We start from the raw sequence: 18,605 nt of genomic DNA on the forward strand, positions 1-18,605 counted from the left end.
TATTTAGACTCTAGGGGGGGGGGGGGGCGCACCAATCTGTAGGTATTAATATTTATACAGGGTTATTGGTTTTAAATGTTAAAGTTTCAGGTTTGAATATATAATTACACCCTAACTGTCATGTCTCACTCATGTCTCTCATCTCCATACAAAGGTTGTCTGGTAGAGATCTCCTCCAGCGATAAGACCGCCTCTTGTACCTCTATATGTATTGTTTTTTTTATTTTAGTTATTATCTATGGTGTACAAAAAGTGTAAATAAATAAAAAATTAGTGTAGATCATATGGCAGCGGAAAATTTTAAAAGTTTTTACACCTATTTACAATCATCATATATAAAGTGATCACTTTGAGACTATTGGAATGCAATAAGCCAATAACTTCTGCCAATATAAAGTAAACAATAATTGATTTTAATATAACACATTTTTAATATGTTATCATTATTTATTATTTCTGAAACTATAGATGTTTAGATACATGCCTTTTAAGATTTTACACCTATGGCCAATCATTCTCCATAGGTTTCATATTTTCATCTTACATTTAGTAAGCTACTTAAAATCACTTTATAAACAATATACATCACAAATAATTTTATTTACTTTTATTATTTATCTTCATTCACAAAACTTGATGACATTCAAAAACTAGGATGTTGAAATTATCTTCCTCAAAGACCCACTAATTCCATAAAGCAAATATCAGAGAAGCTATGATACATTACCGGCGATAAATATTGGATATCAACTTTTGGAAAGAGACAATCGGATTATTTTGTAGAGCGCTATCTCTGTCCCACATTACCCATATGACGTTTTGTTAGTCGTGCGATAATATGAATTGAATGTACTATATTTATCGCCTACTATTGTAACTTGTGTTTATCTTATTACAGTAAATGGGTAGGTAGGTATAGAATTCTGTCAGTTGCATACAAATTTATGTATCCGAATATTCATATTAATAAGACAAGAATGCTAGGAAAGCCCTATTTGATACAAAAAAAGAATCAGATTGGTGTCCAGGATAATGGTTTTATGAAACTAAAAGCTACAAGGGTCTGGAACAACCGGATCTCTTAACAAATCCAGACAGTTTTTTTGTGATCAATTTTATAATATCCTTAATACAATAATAGAGTAATTCATTCCTAGGCTTTATTATCATTAAAAAATCTTTTACACTATAATATGATTTTTTTAACAGTACCCGGCGACTAATATTGCACATCGAGTTTTGGAAAGAGACAATCGACTTATTTCGACTTCGTAAAATGTTAACTCTGTCGCACGAAACAAGTATCATACCAACAGTGGACCTAGTAAAACAAAAATTCATAGAATTATATAGCCTCAGACCTGCATAGCAAATTACAAAATTCATACCAATTTCGGAACTGTGCTCGGTTTAGTGAATTTGATATAATTTTCTCAAAATAAAAGTTTTAGTACAACAATATTGCTACGTACAAAAAATATCAGTAATTTTTACAACAAAATGGCAACTACTTGAAAGTTTAAACTAGGAACTTCTGTCAATTAATGTATTGATTTTTAGTTCTACCCACAAAATCGTTTTGTGAGTAGAACTAAAAAAGAGTCGTGTATGTTGACCTACAGTTTAACCCGGCTTCGACTACTATGGGAACCCCCGTTATAACTATGATAATGTGACTAAGATATACGGAATCACATGTACTATAGAGATGTATTTTAATAATGAATTACGTATGTGTATATTTGAGTTTATTTCATTCTTTACGGGAATATGCATGTGTTTAATTTTAAATGATCTACGATTTTAATTTATTAAGTTTGTAATGAAATAAAAAATGAGATTATTGATTGCTTTTGTTTTATTTATTTTATTATGAAACCTCCATGAACCCTGTACATACATTTTTTTCATCACTTCTGGGATGAAAACACGTTTACCTATCGTCCTTTTTAGGTTAAGATAATTAGAGAAAGGGTGTCTTTTCGATGATGAACTAATACTACTACTAATCTATGATGGCCACGCTTGTCAGGTGGTTTGGCGATCGCAATGTGGTATTTATAACACGCAGAGGACGCTGCTGTCAATCCTCTGAAAACTTGTTTGTGAGCAGTGGCAATCGTCTACATTTAATAAACAAAGCGTGAATTATCTCTACCTCTGGGGTACCACTGCTCATGAGGAGTAAGGTTTTTCTCCTTTTTCAGCTGATGGACGCCCCTTCAGGGTATAAGCCTCCCCCAAATATCGCCACGATGACCGGCCCTGCGCTGTCCACCTCCAGCGCCATCCCGTGACATTACCCATGCCGGTCCACCTAGCGAGGAGCTTAAATTAATAAAAGAATACTTGTACTTGACCAGGTTACATAGCTAATTCTACACCTGCAGGAGTAGTATGAAGGGATCCCACAGTCACGCGGCATAAACTATAATCCTATTGCACTTTACCAATTACTTATACAATTATTCTTGGTCAATTGGATAAAATATTAAGATACCTAGCTACGACTGTCTCTAACGCGCCCTAATCCGATTATCAATTTAATACATATGTTAAGATTTAGCAGGTGGTTGTGAACTACCACTCATGTATGTATTTGCTCAAAGTTAGCTAAAATGCTATGACGATGGTAATGTAACTGATGGCGTCGAATTAAAATCCTAGTTCGAATTCGAATGCGCAAGAATGATTTAAAACAAACTATTGTCTGTAGTGGTTCGGAAAAAAAATTCAAAATATCTTTATTCATGTAGACATTTACATACGCTTTAAATTGTCGATTATTTTAACACAATAAACAATAAGCTACCACAGGCTCTGAATCTCTGTTGAGTAAAGCCGACCAGAAACTCAACAGTTGTTCTTTTAAATGAAATTGAACAATCATTAATTTTAATTTCATGTGTAAATACCCAGCAATAAATATTGCACATCGATCTATGGAAAGAGACAATCGGTCCTGTTTTTGTGTTTCTTGCGACAAAGGTAACGCTCTACGAAGCCGAAATTATCCGATTGTCTCTTTCCAAAGGTCCAAGTGCAATGTTTATCGCCGGATATTGTACATAATAGTATTAATTATTTAAAGGATTAAACAAACTAAGTTCCACACATTTCGATCAACCAAAAACTTAAATGCTATGAAAAGATTTATTCAATAATATACTAATAGCGTTCTTGCGTGAACGCTATAAATATCTCTTTAATTGAACACACTTTATTAGCCGTCTGTTATTAAGAATATATTAATTTGTTTTAAATTTTTTATAATAAATTCATAAATAAATTATTTATTAAATTTAAAACAAAAATCCTGTGAAATGTTAATTATATTTAATTCTATTAGAGATGCGTAAATAAAAAATAGGATATTTTTAGATATTAGAAAATTTCCAACTGTCTACATTTGTAAAAAAATATTAATGACAGTGACAGTTCGCGGGGTTTTGACTCGAGCTATGTTTATATTATTTTTATATATTTACAATATATTGTTTTTATTCGGACAGCAATAATTTAGTATAAGTTAAATTATTTACAATAATAAGTTAAATCTGATAACAATATGGATGCCGATAATACAGGAATAATGGTACAATCTCTACCGTTGTTAGGTATTTGCAACCTATGTTTACATCAAGGCGTCGTGAAAAGTATGCTCATAAAGACAGAACACAGTGGAGACGCAGAATCTTATCTCGAAATGTTGTCCAAATGCTTCTCCATCGATGTAAGTTAAGTTACATTAATAATAAACTATATTATTAACAACCATAACAAGAATCTGATTAATAATATATCCTCCAATCATAGTACCAAGACGTTGGCTTACAAAATTATTATCTTATAATCAGCTAAACTGCATATAACAGCTAAATTTTCATTTTATTTTATTTATTTATTCAGTCTTACCATTGAAAGTAAACATACACGAAATATAACAAGGTCTATTTATTATTAGTATATAAAAATATATGTCTTTATACGTAAATATGTGTATGTTTGTATGTACATGTCGATAACCCGCTACTAATACCTACTTTTATACATTGGTTGTCCAAAAAAAATTGTCTTGAATGATAAGGTGACCTATTTTACTTTTTCTTTTAGGTACAAATAAATCTATGTACTTCTTTTCTGACATTTACAATAAGTGTTTTTTTTTTTAAAAAGACTGATCATCATTGTTGTAGGACGATACATAAATCTGACTATATAAATAGTAAAATGTGAAGTAAATTAAAATTTCAAATCATCTATCTACTATTAATGCAAATACAATATATAATAATAACTACAAAATATCGGAAAATAAGAGTTATAAAACATCATCATATTAGCCTATAGACACCCTGTGTAAGGCTTGGGCCTCCATTAGAGATCTGTAATGACTGATCTTGCACTACCCACAGTCCCTATAGACTTCCCATATCAAGAATTAGAGATATGTAAATTAAATTAAATAAAAATTGTTTAAAATGATATACCAATTATTTAACATAAATAATATTATTTTGGAAATCGAAATCTCAAAAATCAATCAACATTAACATAATATTAACACATTCCATACCATGTGGGGCATATATGACCCCTGCTGCACTTTCCGTTCACGCCATTTGCAGTTCTCATAGAAAAACAAAGGATTCTTAAACAAATGAACTGTAGAGTCAGATATAGATAACTTCACATTACTTATGCATATAGGTAATGCATATTAAAGTTTAAAAATTTTTCTGGCAAATTATAGCTATTATAACTTTCTCAATACTGCAAGTATTTTACTACTAATACTATAAAACTACTTTAATTTTTAAAGTGTAGGTCATGTATACACCACATGACCCGAATGAAAAAACTTCAAAAAAAATTGCCATGTTCCATACATGTTATGAATGGTTTATAAAATTGACCTGCTATTTTTGAGCCATTTTCTAATTCTAATCCCTCTTCATAAATAAATTAATCTAAGTTAATGTCAAATAAATTAGCATAAATGGACCATTCCTTAACCATAAGTAATATTGAAACTGGGAGATGGTTCTATGATAGTGTTATTTGAGTAGCAAAATGATTTTTAAATACATTATGAACCTAAACGGTAATTGTTTCTTGGGCGCCCGCATTCTTGAGTGGCTGGATGCTGGGAGTAAAACACTGGTCACCATGAAGCTCTTCGGGGGTGGCCTGCATGTTGCAAGGGGTGTGTATGGGTTCACATGTTAATGATGATAAAGTTTGTTATTACCACCAACAGGTACTTAAAACTAACTTGGAGGACACAAAAAGAGTTATTTGCTTTGCTTGCATTAATGAGCTGGAGCATTGCATTAGCTTCAAGGAGAAGGTGGAAGCGTCATTGAAGAGCTTGGAAGATATGGTGAAAATGCCGAGTGAGTCCATTATTTACTCTAGCAGAATTACATTTAAACTCATAAAATATATGGGTGTTCTTACTGACTGATTTTGTAAAAAAGGAAATAGTTTATATATTTAGTACGAGTTGAATTTTAATCTTTAAACATTATTTTCTAGTTATTTCTGCTTTTAAAGAGATGTAACTTTTTAGCATGTAATGGATTTACTGTATGGGTACCAGCCCCATCCCATTATAGGGAGAGTGGGCAAATGTGGCACTTAGGGTTGATCTCCAAATTGAAGGAAGCCTTGCAAAGCATGGGTATTTACCATCTCTGATCAGACACTTACCAAATTTGAGAATGATCCTACCAATGCTACTGGAAGCTTGTTACATAAATGTGCTGATGTTTGCTATGGAAAGCTAGATTCTGTCTGCACTAATTTGTGATTTGTTAACTGGCTATAAGTGAATGACTCCGGTAGCATGTAAGGGGTTGCCTTTAGTGAAGTCACTCCTTTTTCAAACAGATCTTCATCTGTTCATAGAGCATCAGGGTGTTATGCTTCTCCAGGTGTTCATTTATGAATTCGGGTGGCCAACTTTTTGTTATGGACTCTGTTATTGGGGCCTCTTGTTCTCCCATCTTATTTTTGGGATAGGGATATGAATCTCCTTATTTTCTCTCTCTCTCTCTCTCATCCTTCGCAATTTCTCTCCTTCTTCCCTCTCTCATTGTTCATATTTTTTATCGTTCTAACAGCATGGACAACTAGTATGGAGAATATAGCGAACGCTCTGATCTCTATTTTGATCGTTTCCATCCGGTGTTTGTGGAATAAAGAATTTGTTAAGTACCAATGGACATTATACATACTTTAACGTTATACATGTGGTGAATAATGGTGATGTTGAAGTTGCTGGCCACTCCCCGAGCAATATACCATACTTTTATACTGGCTTCAGTAACATTTTAACTTATTGTCTATAAACAGTGTGTTATTTCTACTCAGTACCTGGACATATTAAAGGTATATTTCTCACATTCCACATGCTTTGGTCATGTTAGCCTATAGTGGAGCCCAAGTTACCTGATTTAGATATCTTAGTGTCCACCTATGAACAGTTAAAGATGCATGTAGTTATAACTTTAATCAGGCCATTGCAGAATTAAAATATATTTTTTTACATTTCTAATGGCATTAACTTAAAATACTGGATATAGATTTTTAACTGTTAAAAGTGAACATCTGTGCTTTTCTGGAATGAGTTTTTAAAGATAGTTTTAAGTAAGATAATTAAATATTTGGTTAGGTAGGGAGAGGAGTCTGGTCGGTGAAGATGAACGTCAATGTAGGGATGAATCCTTTGGGTTGAGGGTTGTCAGCCCTGGGCACCATACCCTGCACGTCCAGTAATTTCTCGTATTTTAAAACTGGCGTTAAAAATTCACGACTTAAAAATTTCTTTCAGGGCCTACAAAAGACACGGTTGTTGTAATAAAGCAGGAGATTCAGGATCCAGGACAGGAAGTGACATGTATGACATTTCAAGTACTTTTTTATATTGAAATATGTCAGGATTAGCAGATAGTTCTCCTGGTAAACGATATAAGCTTTTAATAACTGAAGCATAGATTCTATTGCATCTCTTGTCGATGTTAACTTAAGTCTACTGCCTGAGAAGAACTAGCGAAACTAACACCGGAGCTATATATATATATATATATATGTAACACGCTAAAACCATTACCCAAGCTGTGCTATTTTAGATGAAGTCCTTAACAGTGTAGTGATACTTAACAAATAAACATTATTTGATATTTTTTTTAATCTAGCAATGGAAGCTTTCTGAACATTATCTGTGATCTTATAGTAAAGGTTTATACCATCATCCATGGAAAGATTAGCTGACTCAATGCTAAGGACCATTGATGGAATATCCAAAGCTTTCATCATCAAACTTTTCCAAGTGTCTTTCTGGAAGCTATCAGCTTTTTTCAAAGTTGATCCATTTGTTCATGCCTTTAACTCGTACCAATCTTACTCTAATCATTCTGGACTGCCTAGCTTGCCTGAAAGCACAGTACCTGAAAGCACAATACTCTTCAAGAAATTTACCAGCCGACCTGGTGTTCCTCACCAAGCCGGGTTAGTGGATGCTTGACCGCGTGCCATTAAGGCTATAGGTCATACAGAACTGGTACAAAGCTCCATGATACGTGTGATAAAAGTTTTCGTATAGACTTTGGGATGCACCTGAGTCCAATTTTTGAAAAGGCGGAATAAGTTGGCACTATGCCGTTACCTTCAATTTTTACAATGCCGTGAAGCACATCAAACCAGCTCCTGTTCGTCACGTGACTTCTTGATTCTGAAACTGCCACTTGGATACCAGCTTACTTGGATTTTGAGAAGGAACATCCAGATGCGTAAATGTAACATTTTATTAATCCAATAACTCGACCATTCCACCTTGAAAGAGGGAAATGATGCTAGATGGTCGGCACCAGGTCCACGAACTAGAAATATACTTCTCTTTCAGGGTCTACAGATGACGCGACTGTTTTTAAAGAAGAAGTTCAGGATCCAGTGCATGATGTGACAGGTATGAAATTTTTTTATTCAAATTTCTTTTTGGTGGACAGAGGAACCTGTTAATTTCGTCGGAAGACGATGCGTCCAACAAGCTTTCAACAGTTTTTATTGAAAAATGAATGGTGGAGATTCATGTCTTGAAGTATTGTTTGTTTGTGAACATGACATGGTAAATAAAAACCGGTTTTTGATGAAATTTAAAGAGAGATATATGAGAGTGTGCATGTATGAACGTGTAAGAAAAGATGTCGATGATGGAAGTGGGGTGAATAGTCACCGTACATTACATGACAGTACATTACAGTACCCGGCGATAAATATTGCACATCGACCTTTAGAAAGAGACAATCGGATAATTTCGGCTTCGTTGCAATTGTATCTCTATATCTTTATAATTTAGACTCAATTTTCGTAACGAGTTACGGCTCATTCAGAGTTAGAGAGAGATGGGCTTATATAGTAATTTACACGTAAAAGGGAGAGAGGGATAGATATTGCATGTTTGTATTAAAAATGTAAATTACGGATCTTCAGAACGACAACATCAAGTGCGGGCGTTTAGCTTTTCTGTGCTTTATGACATAAAATGCGTAATAGGAATATTTCACACGTTTTATTCCGCCTTATTTCTAAATCTGAGATTAAAGAGCCGAAGATATAAAGGATATATTTTAGTCTTAGCTGCCTTATTCTCTCTCTAAACCGTACTAAACTAAATGAGTAAAAGATATAAAAAAGTAATATATATCCCAAGATCGGAAAGATATCTCTCTGCCATCTTAAACATGCAAATGCCATTTAGAGAGCAGAGAAAAAAAAACATCAGAAACATTAGTGACTCTGTGTTTGGCACTAATCGATGTAACATAACTCCTGAGGATGCCCCGTAGAGGGGTGCAACACGTGTCGAGTGATTTGGCGAAGGCAGTTGTGTGATTCGCATTGCTTGCCGCATACGCATTTATCAGCGGGCTGACGGGCGGTGCACTTTGTTGCACGACTACTACTGCATGTGCGGAAGTGGCTAAATGTTGGTCCTTTTCTTACTTAGGATGGACTTCCGCAAGGTTAACGCCCGATCCATTAAATATCAGAAACATTAATTATAAAGATACCTTTAACTTGACAAACCGTCATATTCAAAAGAGTTTTTGTAATACCTTAAGGCAAATTTCAAGATGTAAATTTTTAAACTACGTGATCTGCCAGCAAGCTTTCTTCTTCTTTCTTTTCTTCTTCTTTACTTTCAATTTTTTCTCTCTAGTTTAATTTTCAAGACCTGTTACAGAACAATCGGCGGTGAATGTAAAAGAAGAATTGACGATAGAACACACACCAACTCAATGCGAGAATAAATCAGATGATAATCATGTGGGTAAGTGACTGAAGTCATCACAATTGGTTTCTAATTGATCACACCGTTTCGTGTGATAAGTTGAAGAATTGGATCAGTAGAAATTATTTGATTACCGCCATAAGGTACCTCTGGTTACATTCCATTAAATATTTTTGGATTTATCATGCAAAAAGTGACATATCCGGACTAATATGGAATGTAGTTGAAGACATCTATCATGTTATAATTGAATGTGTTTAAACGAAAATTACATTGGTGATTTTAATTGTATTCTAATGCAAATATGTACGGAAGAAGCAGAGTTGTTATACAAATCTAGTTTTATGGAGATACATCTTCTTCAGTCGATGGACTTCCATTGCAAGTCATAGGTCACCCCCAAAGATCGTCACGATGACCTGTCCTGGGTTGCCTGCACCCAGCGACTTCCAGCTACCTTGACTATGTCCTCGGAACATCAAAGGCTTAACCACGCCGCGTCTACCTTGTGGTCGATACTCAAGAACCTTTCGACAACAACGGCAATCGGTTGCGTGAGGGAAGTACCCCTCCAACTGCTACTTCAGTTTCGCTGCCAATCGTCTCATCTCTGATTCGACTTCCCAGCGAAACTTCGAGCATAACCCTCTCCATTGCTCTGTGACCCTGAGCTTTCCTATGAAGTTCTTACAGTGATTAGAAGTATATAATATTTTATTTGTACATCTAATATATAAAATTCTCGTGTCACGGTGAATGTGATTGAACTCCGAAACGGTTCGACCAATTTTCGTGAATCTTAGCGCGCATATCGGCCAGGGCGGAGAATCGGACAACATCCATTTTTCGTCTCCCTAAATGTTAAGGGTGGTCCACCCATAATTTATTTTTTTATTTTTTAGACAAATTTTTTTGTTTTTTAAACGGTTTTATTTAGTTCGACCCGTACGGAATTTATTTGTTTATTTATTTGGATCAAAATTAGAAATTGAAATTTAAGCACCTTCCCGTTGTCAGATTGATCTAAAATTTGGTACACACATTTAATTTAGATGACAATACAATATAATAAAATCAATAACATTATAAATCTAAGATGGCCGCCGTTCCAATATGGCGGACTAGGTACACATTTTTCCACAACCACCACAATATGGGTATCAAAAAACCGTTTAACTTAAAAGTTTTTAAATTATTTATATTTTTTATGATACAGCATACAAAAAAATATACAACCCTAAATTTTCACCCCTCTCCGATAAACCCTTATTTTTTATTTGTTAAATAAAAACTATATTTTTTTGTAAAACAACGTTTGCGGGATCAGCTAGTATTATATATGATTGGACATAAATTATGTCGGTGGTTACATATCTACTAATAATAAAACATAATAAACAATTAATTTAAAGGTGAAAAGTTGAATGACAGTTGTAAATGTTTTTAAGAATATGATGATGTATTTAACCTTCAAAACATTAATTTTAGTAGACAATATTTTCGCGAAGTTTCTATTCCTTAACAAATGATGGAAATACATGGTGCAAAGTCAGAGTGGAATTTCGAGAGAGTTCAATCAATGATTCCAATTCTGCTAGGCAACCTTAAAGAAACAGCGAAACATCTTCTGGTCCAATATCTGTCAGTACCTTTACCCCTTGGCTAAATGTTTCTACAAAACCCAGGCCAAAGTGTTACACGTCAACGCGTGGTAAACAGATCAGACTGACACGCGAGAAATCACAATACGAGTCAAGATGTTAATGCCTCTGTAATAGACACCTTTTTTCGGAAATATTTATTTTTTATTTAATATTCTTTATTGTATACGATAAGATACATTTAATAAGTTTTACAATAATATACATAAAAGTACAATGGGCGGTCTTATCACACAAGGCAATCTCTTACAGACAACCATAGTAAGGAAAATATAAAAGTACTTATAAAGGGTAGTTCACGTGTAATATTTGCGTTTCTATTACCACTCTTGTAGTCCAATACTATTGTATTATTGATTTTTTTTATGTATTCACATGCCTGGCTCATCATATTCATGTTTGGTCCAAAATTTTTATCACGAGTTTGACTCGTTAAGGCACGGCAAGGGGTTGAGACGGTGTGACCAATGCAACAAGCGGCAAAGGACTGAGCTCCCTCTGTGTTTGTCACTAATCGGTGTAACATAACTCCTGAAGATGCCCCGTGGAGGGGTGAAACACGTGTTGAGTAATTTGGCGGTGGCGGTTGTGTCATTCGCATTGTATGCCGCATACGCATTAATCAGCGGGCTGGCGGGCGGTGCACCTTGTTGCACGACTACCATTGCATGTGCGGAAGTGGCTAAATATTGGTCCTTTTCTTACTTAGGATGGACTTCCGCAAGGTAACGCCAGATTCCATTAAATATGACCAATGTGTGTGACGACTTTTGAAACTGTAACGCAGTCCTTCACTTTGGTTCTCTTTGAAAAGCTCAGTTCCGAAATACCTATACAAGATCCAATTAGAAATTAGATGTAGACGAATGAAATAACCCAGCGTATTCGCAAGTTAAAAAAGTCGTGGAAGGCCAGATAGCGCGTAAAATAGGTGGCTGCTGGAGCCATTAGATTCTGAAGTGAATTCTACGGACTGGTAGACGTGTCCACGAGATGGATTGATGACTTTAATTAGGTCTTCGGATGACTCTGAATGCACCTCGTTGTCTACCGGTTTTATTGGGAATCTGTGGGGGAGGCTTAAGTCCAGCTGTGGAAGTCTTACGGCTAAAATATGATGATGATGAATGTTGCATGTCATTAACCTAACAACCGGTTCCTGAGGATTATGAAAAGAAAAATTTAGTTCAGTATCAAACAAGGGCACACGTTCTTGCCTCCTTGAGAATACATGTTACGTTTAGTCAGTCCAGAAATTCCATTATCACTGAGTATCCATATTTTATTTTCAGGAACAACAGTCGACGCGGTTTTTGAAGTAAAACCAGTCGAGGTTCCGGTACAGAAAGTGACAGGTATGTTTTTAAATTCTTTTAAACATTTTGTCTGTTTGTATAGCGTCACAGTCGTCCAGCGAACCATGGAGAAGGCTATGCTCTGTCGTATGCTATGTCGTTTTTGGCGAGATCCAATCAGGAATAAAGAGGTCCGAAGACGAATGGAAGTGAACGACATGGCCTTGTTGATTGGCAAGTTGAATTAATAGTGGTCAGGCTACATAGGTTGAAGAATATAGAGCTATCTTGGCTGCTGGGCCAGTTTTTGGAGCGGAGGCCATGTGTTGACAAGCGCAGCGAAGTACACCCATCAACAAGCGGTGGACGTCTTACGTTTGAAATTATGATGATGACGATACCCTCATCTAGAGACATGGAAGTCCACGTTTCATTAATACGGTAAAAGCACGAGCGGTGACAGTCATAGACGAGTATATTTAATGGAATCAGGCGTTATTTTGCGGAAGTCCATCCTAAGTAAGAAAAGGACCAATATTTAGCCACTTTCGCACACTGCGCACGCGGCTCTGCGCTTTGCACCCGACCTTTTTCACGGCAACTCCTCTAGATAACGTAGAGTAACACGATTGCCACAATATTAACCGAGGTCGATTATCTACCTTATGGATAGACCATCCTATGCCACCTGTACCGATCCTGCTTTACCATTACGTATTTTACAAATTCAAATCCATTTCAGCTAACGACGCGGTAATAAACGAACAAGATTCGGATGAGTACCACCCGAAGAAGTCCAGAAAAAAAACCCCATCAAGTGCCAAAAGAGACGCCAACTCCGTCAAAAAAAACGCCGACACCACCGTGAAGGAAAGGAGAAATATTCTGCCGTTCAAACTGGAAAAGGATCAACTGGACTGTGCAATATGCAAGAAGAAATTTCCCAACTTCGTCAACTTAAACAGCCACATGAATATTCACTACCCTAACCACAATTGCAAGGACTGTGGTAAGAGCTTCGCTTCTCCAGGTAGACTTCGTGGTCACATGAGGACTCACGAAGTCGGGGATTTTCCCTGTAGGTACTGCGACGCTGTCTTCGACAAGGCCAAGAAGCGGGAAAACCACGTGTCCAAAGAACACAAATCTGGACTTCGTTACTCATGCAAGAGGTGCAACATACCACTGTCATCTTTCTACGCTAGACAGAAGCATTTAGCAGAAGTGCACAATGAGGAATTGAAGAGGTACAAGTGTAATGAGTGTCCGCAGAGCTACATCACACCGGGACACCTTTCCAGTCATGTCCGACGAGATCACCTCAATGAGAGGAACCACAAGTGTGATAAATGTGACCTGGCGTTCTACACGAAGAATTCCCTGAAGGCACACATGATAAAGCATGATGGCGAGAGGATACACACATGTGACATCTGCCAGAAGTCCTACCAGCGTCTGAACACGCTGCGAGAGCATATGAGGATCCACAACAACGACAAAAGGTTCGTCTGCACAGTGTGTGGGCGTGCTTTCATACAGAAGAAAACATTAATAAGCCACCTGAAAGTACATGAAAGGAGGTATGAATGCGAGGAACAGCCTGCGCAGCCACCAGTCGATGCGATTGCCACCACAACCGATACAGTCACCAACTCCGGAAGCTCGCTGTTATTTTTCTACTCATAAGTATTAGTCGAACAAATGGTCCATTACCAGGAATTCTTTCAAGAAACATGAGCTGCAATAAAAACTGAGGGTTTATCGTCATCATGTCAGCCGATGGACGTCCAATTCAAGGCATAGGACTTCTCCAAATATCGCCACGATGAGAGGTTTTGCGTTGCCTGTATCCAGCGACTTCCAACCACCTGTTGGAGGGCTTACCCACGCCGCGTTTACCTGATCATGGTCACCACGCCACACAACAATCCTAGGTCCTCTGTCTGCTTCGCCAATATAATGAACGCGAGCGTGTAAACTTACCTGACCTCTACTTGGTAAAAGGATTATTCAACTCTACAAGCATTATGGTTCCAGAGATAACATGACAGATCATTACATAGGTGGAAATCTCTTATATACAGGGTGATTGGGGTATAAGTGTAAAAAAAACTTTAATAGTGGTGTTTCAGAAGTAATAAATAATGTAATAATAATATAGTAATATAAAGTGATTTCAATATTCATATTACTACATATTAAAATTAATTATTGTTTATCATCTGTTACTGCAGACTCTGTACTACCAGAAGCTATTAACCAACCGCATTCCAATGTAATAAATAAATTAATTTAACATATTTCAGATTGATCACTTTATACAAGTTGATTGCAAACAGGTGTAAAAACTAAAGATTTTTAAAGACTAATGAACTATACATTCCCTTTACAGCTTTTACAGCTATAACAAATCATTTCACATTGTTTATGCACGGGATTTTAAAGTTTATAATTTATAGCACCATTATAGAAAAACAACTACAATATCAAATTTTAAGGAAGGGCACATTTAGTTAAATTTTAATAATAAAAATGGTGTAATTTTCAGAGTATATAATTAGGTAACAATTATTATGAATTAATAATTAACTGCAATACTCTTACAGGTCATTCAAGACCGTAAATAAACTAAGGCCTGTTTTTTAATCTCAGACAAAATTGATATTTCGTTTTGACAGTTTATTGCAATACTAAAATAGTGATGTGCATATATGGAAATTAACTTTAATGAAATCAAGCATTATTTATCGTAAGTTATCCTAAAATTGTATTTATTTAAAACATTAAAATTTTAAATTGCGTTGTGGATGTATATTATGTGTATAATGCAAATCTCTCTTCTTCTCTTCTTCTTCTTTCCCTTTATTTGGGGTCGGGTCTCCTTATCAATTTGCGCCAGGCCACTCTATCCTGGGTTGTCCCTGCATCAAGTTGAAGGGTTGTGTATAATGCAAATAAAAAATATTTTTATTTCCTCCATTTATTTTATAGAGAATATTCAGAATTGCAATCTATTTCCATAATAAATGTTACTGTATCAAATCAGTTCATTAAGACAAGGGTTTACGACTAATGTGTGTTACCTGAGTTAAGGCATTGAAAAACCTTATTGGATCAAGTTTACAATCGCTTGACAAGTCATGGTGAGAGTTATACTATGGATTTCTTAGTCGATTTCACAAATAAAGATATCCGTAGACGAAAGAAAATAACTGGCAATACAGCATTAAGTATGGAAAAGTCATACAAGAGTTTCAATTCACATAGAAAACCTAAAGCTCTCTACTTCTAAAGTCTGAATGACATGACATTGGGGTGTTTTTTTTTACAATAGACTAATATAAAGCAAATCGTTAATCGTTTAAAAAAACAAAAACGTGAACATAACACAAATTTAACTAAAATAACAGTATAGCAAACACTAAACAAAAATATATCAAACGGTATTTGGTATTACAGATCTATTTCGAATTTTAAAAATAAGGTAAAAAAAACAATTTTGTATTTTTAGAATCAAAATTTAAAATTTTTGTAACCTCTCTGTGAACATAAATAATGTGTATATAACGACTACATCTTTAATTTTTATAAATTGAATAATCGTCTATTCAGGCTAAAAAGTTACGATTTAGCAAACAACACTGCCCTCTAGGGCTTGTATTATTATTTAAATATGACATTTACTTATGTCAAACTACTCTTTTTTTATTAAATTATAGATGTATATACCTAATCTAGCCACAAGTTCTGTTACAAAGAAAATATCCCATAATTTCTAAAAAAAATTGTTTTAAGTTTTATATGTGATTATGCAGAGTGAAAAAGATATGTTATAATATACTATGATATGATATGATACTAAACAAGTAACTGAAATTGTCTGCCCTTAGCTTTAAACGCACGTTTTTAAACGGTCGGGCCATGGGTCGATGGATTTACGAACGGTTTCCATTGGAAACTTGGTCAATGCTGCCTTCAAAGATTTCTTGAGCGGCCAAAGGCAACATCCTCTAGCACAGACCACAATTTTTAGTCATAATGGTTAAGTCCGGACTAGCCAAAGGCCAATCATCAGCCTTTATGAAGTCTGGAACATTTTGCTCGAGCCAAATTTGGGTAGTGCGCGCCTTATGACCCGGGGCTGAATCCTGTTGGAATGTCCACACTTTGTTTTTGAATAAGGTTTTTTTGAGAGGATTAACTATCGCTTCTAACACGGTATCTTGATACAGTTTGGCTGAAGTTTTCACTCCTTTTTGGCAAAAATTGAATTTTGTAACACCTTGGTAGGAAACACCCCACCAAACCATGTCGTATGCTGGACGATGGCCTCTCTGAACTTTGGCCACTACCTCGGAAGCTTATTTAGAGCTGGGTGCATACATTCGATCATTTCATTTGTTATACTGCTCCTCGATTGTAAAAAGTAGTAAGTCTTGTTTGATAATACGAGAAAGTGTCCTCGGTGGGATTTTCATTTCTTTAGAAGATATATATAGATTTTCATTTCTTCTTCTTTCCTGCTTCCTTATGGGATTTCAATGAATTCTGGCGTTGACTGTATTAACGGTCTGGTTTGTGCGAATAGACCGCGGTCGGCCGGATCTCTCACGGATATTAACAGACATGGTTTCAGTGTACTCTAAGATGGTACGATACACAAACATTCGGCTAATCCCTAGCTTTTTCAATGTATTAAAAATGTCGGCTGCCTCCTTACCTACGTCGTACAGTGCAGTTACTGCAATCCTATTCTCTTTAGTCCCCCGCTTCATTTTCATTAAAAATAATTTCTAAATGAAAAACATGCAATGATGGCGGGAAAGAAGTCTATTTTGTATCGTAGAAGCTAATGTTCGAAATTCAATTTAATGTTTTTTTTTTAATGTATGTAAACAGCCAGTAACAGAATTTATGGCTAAACTAGGTATATTCCGCAGCTTACGATTGACACAAATATATGAACTATTTGCAGTTGACCTACTTGTTGATCAATTATGTTTATTTATTTAGTTAGTAAAAACGATAAATATTTTCAAATAAAATTGTGTTTTATTTATTACTAGCCGTTGTGCCATACTTCGTGTTACTACGAGTTATTTGTCAGTAATTTAATATATTTCACAGTAATAAAATTTATTTATTATAAAGTGTTCAATTTATAATAAATAAATTTTATTATCGATATATACTAACTAATGCAGCTATTAACAATTTTGATAAACAAAAACGCGTAAACTGCCAAACTATTAAACGCGCGAATTTCATAGCAAATTGTCAAATTTGCGAAATTAATAGCGAACAAATGGGAATAGTCATTTTAAATTTAAATTTCGCAAAAAAATTCTTATTTCCGCACAATTTTCTATTTTTGGAAAGAACTTTCCAATGTACATTAGGAAACTTATAAAAATAAATTGAATGAAATCGGTGGTTCTCAAATTTTGACATAACCAAAAGAAACAAGGATTCATTTTTGTGTAGTAAATTTTATGTAGACTTCTTCATTGACAAGCCAGATTTTCTTAAGGATTTAAAAATAACTACGTTACTGCTGTAAACATTCTCGTTATTTGAACTAAGTAACTTTAGACACATCAAGCGTTATAAATAAAGGAATAACTGGAAAAAAGGTGTGACCGATAGATATATCTATCCGTTTTCCTTGTAGAGAGTGCTTGTGTAAAAAAAAACGAATTTTATGAGACAAACAACACCGTACAAAGATGCGGATGTTAATTTTATAATTACAGGGAAGATGTTTAGTTGTATTAGACATTTGGTCTTTGTGTGTTCTTTGGTAACATGAAAGAAGGAGCCCGGCGGAATTTGTCAAGGGAACCTCTGAGCTTTGATACCTATAAAAAGATTTATATGCTCAGTTTCATCAGTCAAGCCAAGGCTGGACACGCTTACTGAGGGGAAGATATGTGTAATGTGAAACGACGTGAATAACGCAGAAGTTCTTCCCTGACGCCGAGTCAACTAATTAGGCGCTCTGTAAAATGGAGTTGGACACTTGTCTAGCTCAAATGTGCACCGGGTACGGCTGATTCGGAGTATCTATATAGGATTAAACTCAGGGAAAGTCCTTCGTGCATCTGTGACCCCAGCGGTGGACCAAATCGCGGTGCACCTGATTGCTGGGAATGAGAAAGGGTAACAAAAAGCGGCAACATCGCCTTCCTGATTAGAAAGAATTGCTACTGCATCTTCCTACAATAACGTCGGAAAGAGGCATTTATTATAAATAAAACTCAAAACTATAAAGTCAAGTAAGAAGATACAGTTAACAAAAAATGTGATAATACAAGTTTTATACAAATAAGAAAATAGAATTTAACGTTTAGCCAT

General features: G+C 35.3%; 1 protein-coding gene across 1 annotated transcript; it reads left to right on the plus strand.

Annotated features, from left to right (window-relative positions):
- Positions 1–3,523: 3,523 nt before the first annotated feature.
- LOC137926433 (zinc finger protein 557-like) lies at positions 3,524–14,031 on the plus strand. Its single transcript, XM_068770032.1, has 7 exons — positions 3,524–3,733; positions 5,261–5,396; positions 6,836–6,901; positions 7,907–7,969; positions 9,248–9,334; positions 12,249–12,311; positions 12,994–14,031. Exons 1-7 carry the CDS (start codon positions 3,569–3,571, stop codon positions 13,935–13,937), a joined length of 1,524 nt encoding a protein of 507 aa, XP_068626133.1. The 5' UTR covers positions 3,524–3,568; the 3' UTR covers positions 13,938–14,031.
- Positions 14,032–18,605: the final 4,574 nt, after the last annotated feature.

The sequence above is a fragment of the Battus philenor genome, unplaced genomic scaffold (assembly GCF_028537555.1).
Source record: "Battus philenor isolate CCGP_79_NKW_IND1 unplaced genomic scaffold, ilBatPhil1.0.hap1 SCAF_29, whole genome shotgun sequence".
In the NCBI taxonomy this organism is placed as follows: Eukaryota; Metazoa; Arthropoda; class Insecta; order Lepidoptera; family Papilionidae; genus Battus; species Battus philenor.

Bases quoted from the DNA above. Each gene is read 5' to 3' on its own strand.
- LOC137926433 (XM_068770032.1), top strand. From the start codon at position 3,569: ATGGATGCCGATAATACAGGAATAATGGTACAATCTCTACCGTTGTTA. The intron at 9,335-12,248 runs GTAAGTGACTGA...TTTTATTTTCAG, and splicing joins ATCAGATGATAATCATGTGG to GAACAACAGTCGACGCGGTT. The intron at 12,312-12,993 runs GTATGTTTTTAA...AATCCATTTCAG, and splicing joins TCCGGTACAGAAAGTGACAG to CTAACGACGCGGTAATAAAC.